The sequence below is a fragment of the Mustela nigripes genome, chromosome 7 (assembly GCF_022355385.1).
Source record: "Mustela nigripes isolate SB6536 chromosome 7, MUSNIG.SB6536, whole genome shotgun sequence".
Lineage (NCBI taxonomy): Eukaryota > Metazoa > Chordata > Mammalia > Carnivora > Mustelidae > Mustela > Mustela nigripes.
In genome coordinates, this window is record NC_081563.1 from 65,541,394 (window position 1) to 65,562,547 (window position 21,154).

Sequence of the window (21,154 nt, forward strand, 5' to 3'; positions counted from 1 at the left end):
GATTGTTGCCTTCGAACAGAATGAACATAAAAGATATCTAAAATTAAAAGCATAATTTAATAAGATGATAAAGTATTAAAAATCAATGTGATAGCAGCATTGGACATTTTCTAGGCTTAAAGACCACAGTCTTACTGATTCCTAAGTAACTGTAGCATCATTTACAGCCCTGAGAAACCACCCAGAATTGAGAGCTGTCTTATGATGCTCTCATGACTGGTTCTGAAGGACTCTGTCAATATCAAGATCATGAGCAGGGTACTTGTTTTAAGTGAAAAACATTGGAGAGGCAACTGCCCTTACCTGCCCTCATGTCCTTCTTAATCCCATTCTCCAATGTCAAAGGCTCAGTGCAACTGGTTTCCTAACCGAGAGAGTCCTCTTCAATTAAATGAATGCCTGTGAGGCCACATGAGCCACCCTCTTCACAAGTGACCATTTAGAGGGTCTTATCTTAAATCGACCTCTCCAAAGTGCTTTTCAACTGGCAAAGAACCTGAGCTGTCATCACCAACTAGCGTATCATTTGCTGAACTTACTGACAAATGTTCATGAGTTTTGCTGGTTAAGGACTCGTGCATTAAAATAGGAGTGGGATAGCAACAAGGAATGGAAAGTGAATGGGGCTGGTTCCAAACAAAACAACAAATATCAAAATGCAAAGCTGCTACAGCTCCCTCTTTGTCTAAAACTCTTTGTCAAAAAGATGTCCGCCAAATTCCAACTGTAGCTTCTGTTAACTTTTGGCTTTCAATACATGCTTGCCACCCAAAAGGATAAAGACCCACACAATTCCCACACAATTCATTTGTGACTAAGTGTGCTGGAATGTTCATTTTTTTTTTTTAAGATTTTATTTATTTATTTGACAGACAAAGATCACAGTTTTTAGAAAGGCAGGCAGAGAGAGAGAGAAAGGGAAGCAGGCTCCCTGCTGAGCAGAGAGCTGGATGTGGAGCTCCATCTCAGGACCCAGGGATCATGACCTGAGCAGAAGGCAAAGGCTTTAACCCATTGAGCCACCCAGGCACCACATGTCTTTTATTTCTGAGTATGTATTTTATGTTTTTCTTGTATGAGATTTCTGGACTTATGGATATTAAATCTTCTTGCCATATGAAAATGTTTCAATAAATAAATTACCTTTTCGACACTAAGATACACCTGCGTTGGGTGTCAAAAACAGCTGAAATATCTTGGCTATTAAAAAGCCTCCCTTTCTTAGAGCCAGCTTTTATGTAAGTCCAGGATGGCTCCCATCTGGTCCTGGGTTTATTAGTTACTTGTTATCTGTGGAACATCAGAACTTCTGCATCGCATGTTGTTCTGATGCAAATAAGAGGCATTTTAGGTTGTTTTTGTTTTTTTTAAAGACAGTAACAAATGTGTTATACTACATTTGAGTCAGATTTACATTTCTTTTTGATCCTTAAATTTCTACATGCAATCTTTCCCCTAATAAACTGCTAAGAGCAGCAGCTTGATTAATAAAACTAGCAAAATAAGTCCAAGGGTATTAAGCAAGGTGGTTAGCTATCTCCTTGTTGTGCTCAATATTTTTTTCTTTTTAAAAAATATTAGGGGCGCCTGGGTGGCTCAGTGGTTAAGCCTCTGCCTTCGGCTCAGGTCATGATCTCAAGGTCCTGGGATCAAGCCCCACAAGGGGCTCTCTGCTCAGCGGGGAGCCTACTTCCCACTCCCTTCGCCCTCTCTCTGCCTGCCTCTCTGCCTACTGTGATCTCTCTTTGTGTCAAATAAATAAATAAAATCTTTATAAAAATATTAATTCAGAAGCTGCTTCTACTCCATTAACGTAGATAATGAAAGTTAGAAAGATCTCCAAGAAGATAAAAATTCTAAAAGAGTGCTTGATATTTTTGTATCCTTGGACTAGGGCACTCCTGAAATCACAAATACCTCCGCTGAGTCAGTTTTTGGGGAGTACTGATAAACTTGAGAATAAGAAGTTCTCCCAAAGGAAAGAATGAGACCAAAGAGAGACACCTGAATGAAGAATAACAGAGTGCTCTGAAAAGGAAGGAACATTTTTTTAATAGACTGACCCTTCGCTAAAGGTAACACTTCCTCCCCTCCTCCATTTCTGGGTGTACCACAAGAACCTGTGGGAAGGAGTATTTGTCCCAGAGGCTTTAGGTCTTGAACAAGGTAGAACCCAAGCAAGAGTGGGGGGATTTTCTCAGCCCCTAGAATAAAGCCCTTCAGACTTACAACAATTGAGGGGAACCCTGTAATTTTTTTTTAATTTTTTAAAATTTTTATTTTTTTATTTTTTTATTTTATTTTATTTTATTTATTTATTTTTTTTTTACGGCTGTGGAATCAATTTAATATAAGGATGATGTGGTCAAAACATCATACACTCATAAGTGCCCACCCTTAGGGATTACTGCCCCAGTCTCAGTTCTTCAGACAGAGTGAGGCCAAAGAGAACTGGAGATACTGCTGGGCAATGCAGAGAAACTGTTTCCTCTATTTCAACAAATCCCCTGATGTAAAATTTTTATTTTTTTAAAGATTTTATTTTATTTGACAGACAGAGATCACAAGTAGGCAGAGAGGCAGGCAGAGAGAGAGGAGGAAGCAGGCTCCCCACTGAGCAGATAGCCTTATGCGGGGCTTGATCCCAAGACCCTGGGATCATGACCTGAGCCAAAGGCAGAGGTTTTAACCCACTGAGCCACCCAGGCGCCCCATGGGGAACCCTGTAATTTATTTCCTATGCTGTCTTCATACTGCTTCTCTACATGTGCTTTACTTAGCTTCCTACGATAAGATCTACCCAATTATACAGGCTGGATGGCCCAGAGTCCAAAAGATAATCTGCAAGAGTTCCACGGGAACTGTAAAGGCAATGCAGGTCATTGTCTCGTGGTGTACCCATGATGATTCCTCTTTCATGGCAACGAGAAAATCTAAGGAAAGGCCCGGTCCACTGACTGCTAGCTCTTACTTCAGATGCTTTACTGTACAGAATGAATCCAATACATCAGTTAGCCTTTGAAAAAAATATATATTTTTTCCTCTGGACATTGTTCCTTCTGTGTATCCCTTGTCTAGCAGACTTCAATTCATATGCACGTCTTGTTATTTTCCTCAGTCTATCACACCAGAAAAAAAAATAATAATAATGTGGGTTATATATCGGGTCTTTGTCATCTCTTTTTCACAGTAATTTCTTTTGGCTTATCTCCGAATTGGATTCCTGACAAGTATGTTCTATTTTAAAAATATAAAAAATACAGATGGTTTCCATGTGAGTTACAGGTAAATAAAAGTTAAATTTTAAACATCTCCTATATTGGTATACTCTTTCGTCGTCATTTTAAAAAATTCTCTCTGAAATGTCAGGTCTCCACTTATCCTATGGAATCCTTTAAAATACTTTTGAAATGTGATTTTCAAAAAAATGTTTATATTAGTTTATGTGCTCAGGAAAGAATATTCTAAGTTCAGGTGATCTTTCATTATCATTTGTGCCAACTTCTTAAAGGTAGCTCCTTCTCATGTAACGACAGCTAATAGGTAAATAATACCTGATAAGAGGACTCATACTTTTGGGCTCTCTTTGAAACTTTATGTTCACACGCTGGATTTAAAGTCTGTCTCCGCAATTCTCACAGGATCCCAGGGAGCTCCACAGAGGAAGAGCGCTGTGCTCTCTGCTGATGAATCTTGCTCTAGCTGGACCTCCTCTGAGCTCCTCTTTCCCACTGGTAGCACGGTCTCAATCTACTGCTCATCTCTAGCTGTGCTTGACTAAAGACCCCTTCACTCTAGGAGTTGGACACAACCTTTCTTTTTCTTTCTTTCTTTCTTTCTTTATTTAATCCTTGAGCTCAGAATATTCAGGGCTAAGAAGGGATGAACCTTACCAAATGAAGACAAAGACACCTTTGTTCTTGACCAGAGAGGAATACATAGGCATTTATATACTCAATCTTGTTTATATTTAAATACGTACACTCTTAGGGAAAACTAGTCCCTTTACATTCATTATGGAGGGCTTATATAAAGAATAAAAATGAACATTAAGGGAACTTAATGCACATTATCTCTCAAAATACACAAGCTAGCACTACTTGGACTGGTATGTGAGCCTCTCTATACGTATATTAATGTGACTTGAGCTGAAAGATAGACAGCCTTGACTGTTCCTTAAACAGCTATCTGATGAAATCTGATTAACTTTAGAACCCAATGAGGTAGAATAACCCACGATGACATAAATATGTCCCTGTAAATAAGCGACCCAGTATGGCATAAAGTTGTAGTTTTAAAAAATATCAAAATAAAAAGGACACGTCTATTTTGTATATACATTATACACACATAGACTTTCTCTGGATATAGAGTCATGGATTTGTACAGCTGACCAGAACCTTCCATACCAGTTACAACTATCTTCTTTGTTACTCAAAGGGTTTCAGGTTCACAAAGTTTAAGACACTTCATCTTGGTCCAACAGCTTATTCGGCTAAATTCTAGCTCTTGTAATTCCTATTCTCTGTTTGTTCTAGCATCTTCACAGGGACTCCTTTAATTGCTTGGTAACTAAGAGTACAAAGTCACCATGTCTCAGCTTCCTAAAATTAACTCAGTTATGTTTTATTTTTCGCACAATGCTAACTTAAATATAATTTAGGAAAATCCCAAATCATTTAGAAATTTGTTTAAACTGTTTTATTCTGCCAAAGAACTCCATTATTTGTCTCTATTACAGTGATTATATTATGTTTAGGCAATACAGATACTGCCTGTATTATATTTGTCTTCTTTATATTTACAAGATATTAAGAGGCAACAACTTTAATTTTTAATGTGTTGGAAGCATGATTGATCACTTTCCTCATGCTACAGCAAAAAACCACACAACAACAAAACAAACAAAAAACCCAAACAACTGGAAGTAGAGACTTTTGAATGAGAAATGCCTGAACCTCTTTGCAGGAAAGGTATGAATTGGAGAGGGAGGACAGGGTGGATTGGGTGGGTGCCTTTTTCACAAAAGAGAAGTGGTGACCTCCAGTGGGAAATGGAAAGCAAAGGGAGGCAGCTCTAATGGGCTCAATCTTCCCATCAATACAAGCTTTTATTAGACCCAAGTTTTCACAGTTTACTGTTTTTAAAAAAAAAAAAAAAATATATATATATATATATATATATATATATATCTCCATATCTCAATAGTATTTACATTTAACTGATTCCATATAAAACACTACACAATCTTTTCTATCACTTTCTAGGTGACGGTTTCTTTATGCAATTATAAAAGGAAAGACTGTTTCATCCTTTTTGACTTTTCACTTTACTTTGGATACAAAAAATTAAAAAGAGTAGAAATCATTTCTCCAAGAAAACATTAATTTCTCTTACAGTTCCCTCTCAAGTTTTCCCTGAATATCCTCCACATTGCTGCTCATTCAAATATCTATGATCCTAGTTGATGATGATACACAATAAAAATTTTTGCTGACCAAGTCCTTTTTTTTTTTTTTTTTTTTTTTGGTGACAAATTCTGTCAAGGACAGGTAACCAAAATGCTATTTTTATGGCTACTCCAAATAAAAAATTTAATATGCCCTAGTAATAGAATTATCATGCCAGTATAGATATAAAAAGAAGTCCTGTTAAATAAAAATGGATACCACAGTCCCTAATAATTGAGTGTTTTTTACATTCAATAATTCTCTTAATAAGTTTAGTAAGTGGCATAGCTGAATTTCTATTGCATTTCTAGTTCATCTATTTTCTCTTTTTAGAATAAAGACTTCACATCACATATCTGAGATCCTCGAACATGGGGGTGGGGAGACACAGAAGAATGTTGTAAATCCCCTCACTCTGAAAGCCTCCATGTTGATTTTGATGTTTTTCCTATGAATTTCACTCTCTTCTGTATTTTTGCGCATACATTTAGCTTTTTCCTTAATCCAGTTTCCCTTTATTCAGGTTCTCCAACATGACTTTTCCCCCCATAAATTTACTCTCCAGATCTATTTGTCTCTTTTATTCCAATATACCCACACCACTTGGGCAGCTCCCATCTGTCCTCTGAAAACTATTGAACTATACATAAAATTTTTTTTCTTTCTTTTAATTATATAAATCATGGTGATTTGGAGAACATGACAACCCACAAGTATTATTTCTTTGGAGGAATCCATTTTTTCCCCCCAAATGTGACTCTAGCAGCAACCAGCCCTTAATGGATTTAACTAATTTTTTCTATCAGTAGCATCTAGATTCTACTTGTGCCACATAGAGTTGCTATCCATGAAAAAAATATTTTGCCTCAATTTCCCCTCAGGAGTACCAGAATTTTCAAGCAAGTAACAATCGAAGAATGGCATCACTTGCTTTAAGCATCCTGTAAAGCATTACTCTGTGCCTGTTTTTTGTGCAATAGTGACTAATTTTTTTTTTTTCACAGCAATTCCAAACACTAGAAAAGCCAGATATTTAAGGTCCTATAAGACAAAAATGACTTGAGAAACAACGTCAGAAAATAAAAAAAGAGGAAGAGCAACAAAATAAGTATCTCCACGGCAAAGACAGGAGAAGCACATGAGGGAAATCTCGGTGTGAGAAGGAATCCTCTCATTTCTGTCTGAGACAATGGCCATCTGCATAGGTACACACACGTGAGGGAGCTTTTCAGAGACGTGAGGCTGGACCTGGGGTGTGTTGCCATGGAAGTGACAAGCTCAATTTCCTTAGAGCCCATGTACCCTCCTCAGCGTTCCTGGCAATGGTGACAGGTTCCTTTCCTTTGTTCAGAAACTGCTCTGGAAACGACCCTGCCTCCTTCCCAATGCACTGCATTGTGAGGCCACACTGTAACCAAATTACACAAGGGGAAGATTTTTTCATTTCCGTTCCTAAATTTAGACTCTTCTGTGTGTGCTAGCACAACAGAAATAGAAACACTTGCTGAAAGGAGCCCACACAGTGGCGATCGAGTTGCCATGCCTTTCAAACACATTTGCTGAACCCACAGCACATGGGCAGCCACATGACACAAGATCTGGGTACCTTTACGGATTCTAATGAATCTCTAAAAAGTTAATCTCAAGAGGTGGGTGGTTTGCTTTGGAGAGGGACTCTGGGGCACAAAGGACACAGAGTGCTTTCCAGGCAGATGCTGGTGCTGAAGCATTTGAAGAGAGGGAACAGATTTCCCAGTAGGACTTTTAACAAATGTACTTAATTGACTTTGGAATCAGAGCAAACTGCTTATTTCTGGTCTCTTCTTGATGCAAAACCCAAACTCAACACAAAATAGGTGAGAAGAATTTTAAAAAATTGGCTTTTACCTCATGGTGAAGTTGGACTAGTGACTGATTTCTTCAAAACACGGTATTATTTATAATAAACTCTTCAGCGAGGTGTGCTCTAACTCTACTTTAAGATATTTTCTGGCTGAGTAGACTTCTTCACAGATATAGCACATAAACATTGTAGACAGGTCTGGATTAAAAATCCTTGTCACCATCAAGAAAATGATCATGGGATGAGTTGAGTGTTCCAAGCAAGATTTTTAAATTTGGGCTAAAGTAACAAATTTCATGGGTACCTTAAAAACTACTACTATAACTATTTGTTTCCCTCACCACCACCCATCTCCAATTCACTCTGAACAAAAAGGCTTCTCGGACCACATTCTGTTCAGTATGAATGTCTCATGCAGATAAGGGTGTGTATGTTTGTACTAAACCAGGATTCTGAAGTATTTTGGAAATGTGTCAGGGAGGAAAAGGCTCTATAAAATGCAATTTTTAAAATTTATGATGGATACCATCCATGGCTTAAAAAAAAAAAAAAAATAGAACATTTACTTTAAACCAAGGAATAGAATGTCTGATAAATCTTAGTGGGCTAAACAAAGGCAATGTTAAAATAAGTGTTTAAAAAAAGAATTTGACCATAAGATAAAAACAGATTTAGCAGCTTACCTATACTGAATGACATAAATAGTATGAAATGATTAAAGAGGAGCTATGCATTTTCTAGAAGAGCACTGAATAGGCCCACATCTTAGCTTGAGTCCGTCCTTCATTAGCTGTCTGACTAGGACTATACTCTTGACATTCTGTGAATCTTGGCCTTTACTTAAAAAAAATCATGGCCTTTACTTAAAAAAATGGGGTTGTCTCAAGAAATGGGCAGAAGACATGAACAGACATTTCTGCAAAGAAGACATCCAGATGGCCAACAGACACATGAAAAAGTGCTCCACATCACTTGGCATCATTGAAATGCAAATCAAAACCACAATGAGATACCACCTCACACCAGTCAGAATGGCTAAAATTAACAAGTCAGGAAATGATAGATATTGGCGAGGATGCAGAGAAAGGGGAACCCTCCTACATGGCTGGTGGGAATGCAAGCTGGTGCAGCCACTCTGGAAAACAGCGTGGAGGATCCTCAAAGAGTTGAAAATAGAGCTAGCCTATGACCCAGCAATCGCACTACTGGGTATTTACTCTAAAGATACAAATGTAGTGATCCAAAGGGGCACATGCACCTGAATGTTTATAGCAGCAATGACCACAGCAGCCAATATATGGAAAGAACCTAGCTGTCCATCAACAGATGAAAGGATAAAGAAGAGGTGGTACGTACACACACACACACACACACACACACACACACACACACACAATGGAATACTATGCAGCCATCAAAAGAAATGAAATCTTGCCATTTGCAACGATGTGGGTGGACCTAAAGGGTATTATGCTGAGTGAAATAATTCAATCAGAGAAAGACAATTATCATATGATCTCCCTGATATGAGGAATTTGAGAGACAGGGCGGGGGGTGGGTAAGGAAGGGAAAAATGAAACAAGATGAGATCAGGAGGGAGACAAACCTGAAGAGACTCTTAATCTCACAGACAAACTGAGGGTTGCTGGGGGGTTGGGAGAGTAGAGATAGAGTGGCTGGACAAAGGACACTGGGGAGGGTATGTGCTATGGTAAGTGCTGTGAAATGTATAATCCTGACGATTCACAGACCTGTAGCCTGGGGCAAATAATACATTATATGTTAATACAAATCTTTTTAAAAATGAGGTGGTCCAATGTGATATGTGAGATTCTATCCAGCTTTGAAAATTGAGGATTCTCTATCCACAGAAAGTTTGTGTTTATGTATAAATGTCTATACACAAAATAGGTGTATCACTTTTAAATTTGATATAAAATTCCATGCACTTGCTTCCTACCATATTGGGTCTTTTATCTATAAATATCTACTTACATCATTGCAGGTGACTCCACCTCATTAGATTTAAAAATTTTAAAAACTTCATATACAGTGGCTACATTTATCTAATTCACATAAAATCTTCATTTAGCATTCCTATCATATTAAATATGTACACAGTGGAGCTGATAGACCAGTTTGAGCAGTTTTAACACTGTGTGTATTATGAGAGGTTCACTGCAATCCCATGAAATTTTTTTCTATGTAATCAGTAAAAAAATATCCACGTTAGATTATGTGTCCAAGGAAGGATATCCTAAATTCAGGTGATCTTTAATCATCCAATGTACCAACTTTCTAAAAAGAATTTTTGAGATTCGCTGATGTCACATATTCCAAGATTTCCTTCTTTTTAAAAAACTGAATAATATATCATTATATGTATATGCCACATTTTATTTATCCATTCATCTCTTGATGGAAGTTTAGGTTGCTTCCCCATTTTCGCCAAAGTGAACAGTGCTGCATTGAACACAAGATTGCTAATATTTCTTTGAGACCCTGGTTTTAATTCTTTTGGGTAAATATCCAGAAGTAAGATTGATGGATCATCTGGTAATGATCACTTGGTAATATGACAAATGAAATAAGCCAATCACAAAAGGATAAGTATCACATGATTCGACTTACATAAGGTATCTAAAATACTCAAACTCGTAGAAGCAAAGACTGAATGGTGATTGTCAGAGGCCGAGGGGAAGAGAAGGTGGGGTGTTGCTAATCACCGTGCACAAAATTTCAGATATGCAAAATAAATTAAGTTCTAGAGATTTAAGATACTTCACACCTATAAATAATAACTGTTACTCGAAAATCTGGTAAGAGGGTAGATCTCATGTCTTCTTATCAAATATATAAAGACATTTTATTTTCAAGTAATAAAATAGCAAATAATACTGCATTTGCTGTTATTACTTTAGGATTCTTTTGAAATACTGTGTTCACAAACTGGCCTTAAAGTACTGCTCAGTGATTCTTGTGAGATCCTGTAGAAATCACGGCAGAGCAGAGAGCTACATGCTCACATGGGCCCCATGCTGGAACTCCAACCATGCCTGCCTCCTGTAGGCTCCCCTTCACCAGTGGATAGAACCAACTCAATCTTGACTGCCTTTTTTCTAGCTGTTTATGAATTTAAAAAACCCTTCATTCTGGGACTTGGTAATTTCTGATGGATGTAAAACTGGACCCACGCTTTATTTCTACTTAGGCCTCCAAAAGGCTAGGAGGAACCTTATCATTTATAAATTAAGAAATTGAAGCCTTTGCATCTAACCAGAGAGAAATCCACAAGCACTTATTACACTCATCTTGTTTACTTTTAAATATGTACTGCTGGGCCAAAGTTGTGACTCTCAGTTCATTATACCTAATTTTACATAATGAATAAAAATAAGCATTAAGGAGATTTCTTCCTCCAGGAAAATGTTTTACATAATTAGTCTACATGCTAAACTATCAGCAAAGAACCTGGCCACAGCCACAAGAGATATCCAATATACTTGGAACTCCAGTGCCAACTATATTCTTTTCCCTGTTTATCCTAAATCAAGAAGATATATTTTTAAACTTGGGAATAAAACAGAATACCTTCTTATCAAGGCACAGAGAGCAAGTTCCTACAATGGGAAAATCAAGTGTTCAGATATTGAGACTAATTTATGCAGGGATATCAACTAGTCACATTGAATTGACCTTGCAAGTCAGCTAACATCATGCAGTCAGAAATAGTTTCAGCAGGGAAAGCATGTAATTATTTGTAGTAGCACCAGTAACATCCAAGAATAAAGTCGCCTACACCTTTGTGTTATCCGATCCAAATCTCAGCCTTCCATGAGTATTTCCTTCACAGGATTCTCACTGCTCTGAGACTTACTGTTTAACATCCTCAGATCTCATCTACTGTCTGCTCATTTCACTTGTATTTATACAAGTATTTGCAACTGGTGGTCCTATCATATCTATCTTAGCTATAAATGAAGGCAACACTCTCAGATACAGAAACTTAACAAAATACCGTTTTTGAACTGAGATCTATCGTATTTTTTGCATATATGTCCAACAGTGTGTTTCAAACAGTGGATTTTCTTTTCATTAAAGTACCCTGGACATGCAAAAAACTGTTTAATTCTAAAGCATTGTTTTTCCATTTTAATATCTCTGAAACCAGCAAGAATCTGATATGGTATAATTGATAACATCTTTTTCCATTCTTAGTGGTACTTAGGATAATGGTGCATCCCACATCAATAACAACTTAAGAGTCAGTAAAACATGATCCTTTCTAGCCTTTTCTTGGGGAGAAAGAAAACCTCTTTGATAGAAAATAGCAATGCATTTAAAAACATATGTTTTTAGACTTCAGCCTGAAAAGTTGTTTAATCTCTTCTACTTCTCGACTGTGCAAGTACTATGTATTTAAATACTCACACTCTTGATATATCAAGTACAGTTGAAGACTCTTCTGATTGCGCTTCAAGACTTCTAACACTTTTACAGATTTTTAAAAATCAATCCGGTAATCATTTTCATATTTGTTGTGCCTCTTTTTAAATAGCATAGCGCACATGCTAGCATTTCAATGTTTGACATGAGCCTCTATTCCCACGCAGAGAAACAGATCTCTCTCTCTTTTTTTTTTTTTCATCTTTTCATTTACATTCTCAGTTGCCCCAGAGATGGTACAACCATATAGGATACTCACAATAACCTGATTATATTTTTAGGTTTCTTGGAACGGAAAGAAGTTAGATGTTTTCAGTCAAGGGTCCTGGCACAGTTATACTGTGAATCTCATATAAAGGACAAATGGCAAAGAAAATTTTAAAAATGGAAAGTATAGAAGAGCAAAGAGAAAACTCTACCAGCAGTATCTTATTTTATGATGCAAATAATCCCTTCTGTCAACACGAGTATTGACATATGCATAGTTTGACAGAGAGAGATGTAGATTGATTTCATTTAATCTCATGATTTTTAGCCAGATGGCTGGCCAATGAAAGAAAGAGAAAGGCATTCTTGGAGGCAGTACCTGACAGATCAAATCGTCATTAATGAGCAAAAGTAGCTGGAAAACAAAACAAGATTTAAAAAGATCTAAAATATCTTTGCAAAGTGTTCATGTTTATGTGTCTTCTCTGGAATTATAACTAGTCTCTGTCTTTCATTGAACTACTCTTTGCTTCGTTTTTTCCATTAGTCACTTAGGAAATAGAAATCATCAACAGAATGTATAAAGAACACTAGTGATTAATGCTTAGGAAACTCCTTTCATAAAATATTAAAATACTTTACTGCCCCCGTGACTGTAAAGGAAACCAACCTAGAAATCGGGTAATTTGTTCAACTCCTCAACAAAACATTCCCCGAGAACCACCACCTCGCCCAACATCATTCTCACCAAGATATTTCAGCCCATAGAGATAATATTATAAATACATGGTGAGGCATTAAATCCCAGAAAAAAGTGCCACTTTATATTCACCAGGGAAAAGAAATTAAGCCCCAAAGTAAAACTGTCAATTACTGTCATTGCTTTGTTGCACTGAAAGAGTTCAATTAGTTCACAAAGAATTTTAGCAAGTACTAATTTAATTAACATATGAAATCTTCAAACTACCTACAGCTTTCCCTAGTTCATAAGTTAGCAAAATTTTCATTTAAATAAGAGGCCCTTCCCTATATTCTCCAACTACATGCATGATGTATATGAGTAGTACTAGCAAAGTATTTATTACTTCTTTTCATTTTCTCTTTCTCTTGTTCCCTTCCTTTCAAAATTACTTTGCATTCTTAGTTTCAGACATCTGCATCCTTTGGTTGCACACTTAAGAATCCAGATAACATGATGGTCATTATGGAAAGCGATCACACTCTACATTGATGAATGACTATTTACAAAATGATTTCTATCATTTAAAGGAGAAAATGTAATTGAGACTTTAAATTCCAGATAAAATGCTAACAACTCAAATGACACTGACTAGCTATGAGCTTCTGGAAGTCACCCACCTGGGGCAGCATGCGATTTTCTTCCTCCAGCTGTCTTACTCTTGCCTCCAGCTGCCTAACATAGGACAAGGTTGATTCTAAAATTAAAAAGAAAGAACTCACATTATACACACAGGTCTTGTTTAGTGCACTGTCAGGATATTTCTGGCTCAATTTATTCAAATCAGGTAGTGACAATGTAGTCTGTTATTTAAAAAAAAAAAAAAGGGCTTTCTCCCCAGAAAACCAGTAACAAAAGCCATTGAAACCACAAGCACTTTGAACAACTGTACCATGTTAAGAATAATTAAAGGAATTTATGGGGGGTTAGGCTGTAGGCTTTCCTCCACCATGCAGCCCTCATGCAGTCCTCAGAATGTCAAACATCTTGAAGACACTTACTCCCTTTTCTACTTATTTTGGGTATTTTGAGCTTTCAAGGCACTGTCCCCCACATAAGACTTTTTGTAATGTTAATTATAACCAAAGTAAATTACAAAGTCATATTAAAAATAAAAAAAATAAGATATTTCCAATATCCAGGTCCCTTCATTTTCCCAATAAATACTTCTAGTCTTAAATGCAACATTCATTCTTCTCCCCAATCTCCCGATACCATGGTCATAATCCAGAGAACCGCCACCAAAGGGCTAAATGGAGGAGAGGCTAAATTTTGACTCTGATTTTGACTGAATGTGACACAGACCCAAGTTTTTCCCAAATCTTTAGGTAAGCCAGCAGCTGACTTTAAAACTCATTCTTGTTTTCATTTCTTCAGGAGCTCAAGTGTGTGCTGACTGGTGGCAATCAGCATTAGGCTTAGAGTCTATGAACTCTAAAGTTGATAGTTTTACATCAGAAAAGGATTCACAGGTGAAGGAAAGAGGAGTTGCACGTTGAGGAACAATCTGACAGGAACTCTTCATTAGAGCAACAGAGTTGCCATTGATTCATTACTCAAGAATGAATGCTCAAGACACATAATTCAGGTATAGTAAAATGTACATGACAATAGAATTCCTCCAGTGTATTTCCATAGTTAATCTTAGAGCAGCATCGTTAATATTAAACTTCAGTGCATGTTCTTCAGCTTCAGAAACATAAAACAGTAAGACAGACCAAGATAGGAGTGCATTTCGATGGTAAATATTTGGAGCCCCTCACAATCTGAAGTTAGAATGGATATTGATGCAAATTAATACCTTGATCTGAAATTCATCCTGAAAACTCTAATTTTTATATGGAAATTGGTTATATGAACTCAATTCCATTTTTGTGACCTTCAAAGCAGATAGCATTTTATTTTCTTAAAATACATAAGAAACTTCAGTCCTTAATTTGCAAATGTAACAATTAAGTTCATCCCCCATGGGTTTATAGCATGCCCGGTTTTCACAAATGTTTGCAGAAAGTCCCTATCACTGACATTAATATAACCATGCATCAATCTCACACCAGTGGGCCAGACTTAAGGTTTGAGCATCCCTCATACAAGAAAGACAAAGTAAAGGAAACTGGAGGCACTGCCCAGAAATACGCTTTCGTTTTTTTAGCTCATGAAATGTGAAGGGTTTGCTTTATGGACTCTTCTAAAGGGCAAAAAAAATGAGGGGGGGCATAAATGAATAACATATATATTGATTTCAGGAATCTGCTTTTGCTCTAGCAAATGAATAAGTGATTTGCAGATCATTAAAATATGAATGTAAATTGCCTGATTTACAGTTTTGCAAGCCCCACTCTCTACTCTAGAGAAACGACCACTTGATAAGGGCCATCCAAGTGAAAAGTTGCTCAGCAATGTTCTACTGACACTATAAACAAGTATAATTCTTTTCTTGTGTACTCATCATTTATACCTCATTTTTATTTTCCCTAAACTGCACTATCCCCAAAGCCTTGATACTTTGAGCAGCTCAAACGACTCTACACAGAGTGCTTTGGGTGACATTTGAAAATGCCACTGAACAGATCTTAATTCAGTAACTATCTTCAGTAATTTTAATCTACTTCTCTTTTTAAAGCTTTTTCAGTTTACATATTCGATGGTTTCATTAAGTGTCTACCTATATTAAGGAATACCTAGCATGTCAGTTCAAAAAAAGAAGGTAAATTTTTGAACTGAGAAAACATTCCTTAAGTCCAATTTTTAATGTCAAGTTAAAATAGATGAAATCCCCATCTTTGTTTCTCAGCATTCACTGCAAAATAGGCTGGGACAGAAAAAGATAGGAAACATTTTTAGACTGGTAAAGTAATTTTTACAGATTAGCTTTACAAGATAAAGGCAAAGCTAAGGAGGGTTTTGAGTTCATTCATTCAACACAGCACACACTGCCCCCGTCACCCGTTTGTGTCAGACCCCTTCCTAGGGTTGAGATGAAGAGAAGGCCAGTTCCTGCAAGACCATGTTTCTCAGAATACAAATTCAGCTTTAGGATTATACGCCCTTGTTTTGTGTTCCAGAAGTCCCTATTGTTCCAGGTTGTCTCTGTTGCAATTCTTACCTAACAGTGAACCGATATCACAATAAAAAAACTCCTCAGGGGATTGGGGTGGAGTTGGGGGGGGGGCAGGAGACAGGAAGAATAGCTCATGCACATGCATAAATAAGAGATTTCCCGCTGATAGTTCTTTTATTCATCAAGAACCTGATTATACAATTTCTTAATGGGAGTGGAGTAGGCAAACATTTTTCCGGGATATCACTGGGTCCTCAAGTCCCTATACAAAAAACCATCCAAGAAACCACTCAGTCCTTCTGCTGTGAAAGGAAAGAACAAGAAACATTTTGTTAAACTTTTAAGCTTGTGAGATTTATTTGTTACTGTTCTACAGGCTAGCCAAGCCTGACTAGTAGTAAGTAGCCAATAATGGGATAGAAAATACATAACCATTTAAAAATAAGATATAATAGGAATAAAGTGTAAGAAACTCTATACTTTTATTTAATTATGCTTAAAGATTTTATTTACTTATTTATTTGAAAGAGAGAGAGCACCAGTGGGGTTTGGTCAGAGGGCAAAGCAGACTTCCCGCTGAGCAGGGAGCCCAATGGGCAGGAGCCCAGGGAGCCCTGGGGCTGGATCCCAGGACCCTAAGGTCACGACGTGACCTGAAGGCAAATGCTTAAGGGACTGAGCCATCCAAGCACCTCAAAACTCCCTACTTTGGAAATCCATCACAATGTATATCCCAGTCTTAGTTGAATCCTGGATAAAACACTGGAATAGTTTCCTTATAAGAAAGAAAAGGAGCCCTTTTATGCTACAACCTATTTGGCCATGTTGGTACAACCCCTTCCACAGGCTGCTTCTTCCCCTTTCTTTCTCATTCAAAGGATTCCCAAAGTGGTGCCACCTATCAAATAAGCTGGTTTTCCATTACACGCAGGGTATGAGGACTGCCGGGAGGCATTAGGCTAAGAAAAGTATCTGACAAACACTGGCATTCTTTTTTTCTTAACTGAGGTATAGTTGAAGTACAATGTTCTATTAGTTTCAGGTGACAACACAGCGGTTCCACAGTTCTCTACATTCTGCCGTGCTCGCGGTGTTCTTTTTTTATTATTAAGTGATACCCACAGACACATGCGCATGCAGCCCTGAATTAGAATGTCCTATGATTTGAACTGATCATCCCATCTTCTACCAGCGGCCGACAGCTGTTAAAACTTCCATTTCAGACGGTCATTTGGCTTTCAGAGCTCTGAGAATGAGGTTCCAGAGAAAGAGCCGAACACTAGGCTCTCCTAGATCTCCCTAGATCTACAATGTGTTCCAGAAGGAACCGTCTTTCAGAAGTATATAACCAGCTGTGGGGACAGAAGAAGGGAAAGTAAAGGAAACGACCCGGTAACTGAAATTCAGTGCGAAATCATGCGAAACGTGAGCCCAGAAAGAGGTCAGTATTGGCTGCTATTCTCGGGAAAGAGAAACTTGAGCTTCATGGGTCAACAGAAGTTTGCCAGGCCAGAGAGATGAAAGCGTAGCCACAGGACGTGCAAGGACCAGAAGCCTAGAATGATCCTGGTGTAAACAGGGAAGAGGGAAAGGAGGCACATGGAGGAGGAGAAAGAGGACATATTAGGGAGAAGAAGGAAAGGCCAAGTTGCTTCCCACAATCCAGGGTAGGAAAAACCAACATCAGAACCCAGTTACAGGGGCACCTGGGTGGCTCAGTGGGTTAAGCCGCTGCCTTCGGCTCAGGTTATGATCTCAGAGTCCTGGGATCGAGTCCCGCATCGGGCTCTCTGCTCAGCAGGGAGCCTGCTTCCCCCTCTCTCTCTGACTGCCTCTCCGCCTACTTGTGATCTCTCTCTGTCAAATAAATAAATAAAATCTTAAAAAAAAAACAAAAAAACACCCAGTTACACAGATGGTGATTTGCTTTTAACATCCCCAAAAGGTATTTTCTCTTTCCGCCATGGGAAACCGCGGACACTGACCCACTAGAAAAGCAAGGTTAAGCAAACAATATTGATGTGAAAAGTCAATGACCTTGTCAAGATATTCTCTGGGTAAATCTTGGGCGTATTTTCAAAGCAGAAGCGATTTATCACCATGTATCTTACTTTTCTTTAAACCTACAGGTCAAAGTCCACAGCCCCTCTCCCAATAAGACAAGTGCAAGAAACAGTCAACAGTCACAAGAATTCTTAAGTTCCTGTCATCTAACTGGTGCCAGTTTCAGAACTGAAATGTACCTTAGAGGTTTCCTAGTTCAGCCTATCCCTGATGCACTGAGTCATTAGGCAGATGAGAGAATAAAACCCAGAAGGTACTAATTTGGCCTCTAACACTGAGGATTAAATACATTAAGAAGACTTTGTTTCATTGCTGGGGCATCACAGTGATTGCCGTCTTGGGTCTTTTAATCATAAATGGTATCAAGCTTCTTACGTAGGTAAATTCCAAGTTCTCCCTTCTCCCTCATTTTAGATATTCTAGATGGATCTTTACTTAAAATAACTTGATATTTTCTTTGGACAACATCTGGGACTTGATTTGCCTTCATCTTACCTGAAATGCTTTCAATCACACAAAGTAGCTCGACTTTTTCCTTGGCTAGTTTGAAAATACTCTGCTCAAAACGTTAAGCCCTCTCACTTTCCCTTGCTTTCTAAAGCGGCATTTCTCTTTGTAAGGGAATATCCACTCTTGAAATTGCCCACGAATTACTCTGAGTATTGTACATAAAAGGTTTATTGTTGGTAGTTGCTACTGTCTAAGGTTTGTCAAACTTCTGAGTGGTTTTGATTAGATGAAGTACCATCGGGTCTCCAAAATTTCAGGGCAGAAAATAATATCTAGTAATGGTCCATTCTAAGACAAATTACAGCATTTGGAAGAGCAAACGGGAAGAAAATCACTTGGAAGACTTTTGCGGCTGCGGGTTTATAGATGGAAGCTTTTCGATGGCCCTCAGAGTCAGCCCCCTCAGCCAGAGGCCAATGACCATGTGATTTAAATCTGGAGGCAATCTCTTCGATAAACCCCAACTTCTAAGGACACTGCTTGGATTAGTTCCAAATTAATCTCACTGTCTGCAGGCTTTTGCACATTCTTATGAAAATTACTTCAGAATTATTATTTTTAAAAATTATTACTGTTCCGACTTCAAGTGTTTCTCTTTTTTCCTCAGGCAAGCAAAGGTCAGCCTCCTACTTAGAATTCATATTAGCTTCAGAAATATAAGTGATTACATTTCTCACTATAATTTGATGCCTTTCTTATTAAAAAAAAAATCTTGTTGGAATCAGCATTTTCAGATTTGCTTGGATATTTAATTCAGCCTGCCCTATTCATGGACAGAAATCTTTTTTTTTTTTTTAATGGAAGTTTTTTTTTTTTTTAAATGGAAGTTTAATTGTCCTAAGTAAAAAATTATTATCAGGTCTTGCTCCAATCCGTTATCTATGGGGCTCCCTCTGTGCCAGCCAGAAAGAGATAGGAAATATTTTCCATTCTGTTCCTCCCATGTAGTAAACTGGTACTGGTTATCCCCTGGCCCCACATTTCTTTAGGTCTGAGTCTCTCCGACTCCTTCCCCTGGCCAAATACTCACTCTACTCTGCCTAGTGCAACACTCCTTATTCTTCTATGCATGATATGAAAGACAGCTTTCCAATGACTAGAACATCACAAGACTGGAGTATACTGCTTTGTACCATAATGGGCTTCACATTATTAGAGGAGTTTGGAGAAACCTTAACAAGATGCTGCAGAGGTATCTACCTATGGATGCTCTCAGGGCTTTCAGTTTGAAGTTCAGTGATCCTAAATTTTTAAATTCTTCCTATTTTATGAATCTCTTCTCAATTCACTTGCTAATAAATCCTGTATTGAGTGCCTTGTGATTTCTCTTTATCTACTTGCTCTATGTTATTTTTTCTCGTTTTCATTTTTTTGCCCAAATATGCTACATTAAAATATTCCCTAAACTTCACACGGTGACTGGTGCTGTTCCCTAAGGGGGGGTTAATTCAGATGGGTCAATTTACTTTAATACCAAGACTTCTTCAATCAACAGAGAGTGACCTCCTGTATGCCAGACAATGTTCTAGATACTGGGGATATGGCAGCAAGCAAAAGGGGGTGAGGGGGTGAGAGTCTGTGAGTTCACGGAGTTTGCATTTGGGATTAGGAGGCGGAGGGAGATGGACAATGGAAAGAAAATACAATGTTCTGGGAAAGTGATCTGCGCAACGAGGACAAGACAGAGTACTGGTACAGCGAGATCTGGGGAAGTACAGCTAGGTGAGGGAGCATGGCCCGGAAGAGCTCTAGTGCTAATGTCCTACTAATAAGCCAGCTATGTGAAGACCTGAGAGAAGAGAGTTCTAGGCCTGAAGCAAGGTTAATGCACAGGCCCAGGCTGGGAAGATTTGAATTCTGGAATGCAGTTGTGAAGGGGGAAGTGACAGCCCCCGAGACAGATCCGTCTGTCTTGTCACCTTCTTCTCCACTGCTTAAGTTTTTGAAACACTGTCCTCTTTTTGGCTTTTACCCTCAGGCTAGACTTAAACCTTTTGACCAACAGGCTTCTCTTGTGATAGAAATGTCTAGAACATGTTCGGTTCTGCTCTCTCACACACCCCAGTTCTCATCCACCTGGAAATCCTATTGACCTTAACCCCAAAAGATCCTGAAAACCCAGCCTCACCAGAGTCTCCTAATAAGTATCCCTGCTTCTGTTCTTGCGCCCTCTCCCAGGTCCATGCTCATTCAAATTCTGTTTCAACCCACAGTGGTTTTCTTTCTAAATGTTAAGCCTGCTCATTTCTTTCTCCACTCAGAACTCTGCGGGAACCCACCATTTTCCTCCACATAAAAGCCAAAGTCCTTCAAAAGTCCAGCAGAGCCCCATATGACCTGGGCCCCTGGTACCTGTCAACCTTCATGCCACCCCACCCCATGCTTCAGCCACGCATCTGTCTTTCTGCCCTCAATACCCTAGGTGTGCTCCTGCTTTCTTTTGTTCTCACTTTCTGCAGGGCTCCTCCCCCAGAGAGCTGCTTGCTGAATTCTTCACTTCCCACAAGTCTTTGTCAAAATCTCAGATTCTCCATGTGACTCACGAAGTCTACCTCATTCTATCCAACCCCCCCCCCCCACACACACAAACACCTCCACTTCTACCCTAACCTTCCTGCGCTCCAAGCCTGTTGTACTCACTTTTCTCAAAACGCTTCATCACCTTCTATCATACAAATTAACTTGTGCACACGTTATCTTTACTGTAGAAGTTCAGTCTCTCCCCATCAGAGTGTAAACTCCACAAGGCAGAGACCCTTGTTGTGTTGAGGGATGCCCCCCAGGTGCCTAGAATAGGGTCTCTTACAATTAAAATGTACTGAATGTGTCACCCA

At 38.4% G+C, this 21,154-nt stretch overlaps 1 protein-coding gene across 10 annotated transcripts in view; it reads right to left on the reverse strand.

Moving 5' to 3' along the window:
- Positions 1-21,154, reverse strand: part of CCDC85A (coiled-coil domain containing 85A) — a 197,276-nt gene that overhangs the window by 24,499 nt on the left and 151,623 nt on the right. For 8 of the 10 annotated variants that reach the window (XR_009405381.1, XR_009405382.1, XR_009405383.1 and 5 more), the window contains exon 3: positions 13,306-13,382. The exons of the other annotated variants lie outside the window; for them this stretch is intronic. Coding sequence is in view for 5 of the 8 variants with exons in the window: in XM_059406038.1 (XP_059262021.1) it covers positions 13,306-13,382 (77 nt within the window). In the remaining 3 variants the exon portion in view is untranslated. The remainder of the gene's footprint in view (positions 1-13,305; positions 13,383-21,154) is intronic. 10 annotated transcript variants of the gene reach the window in all.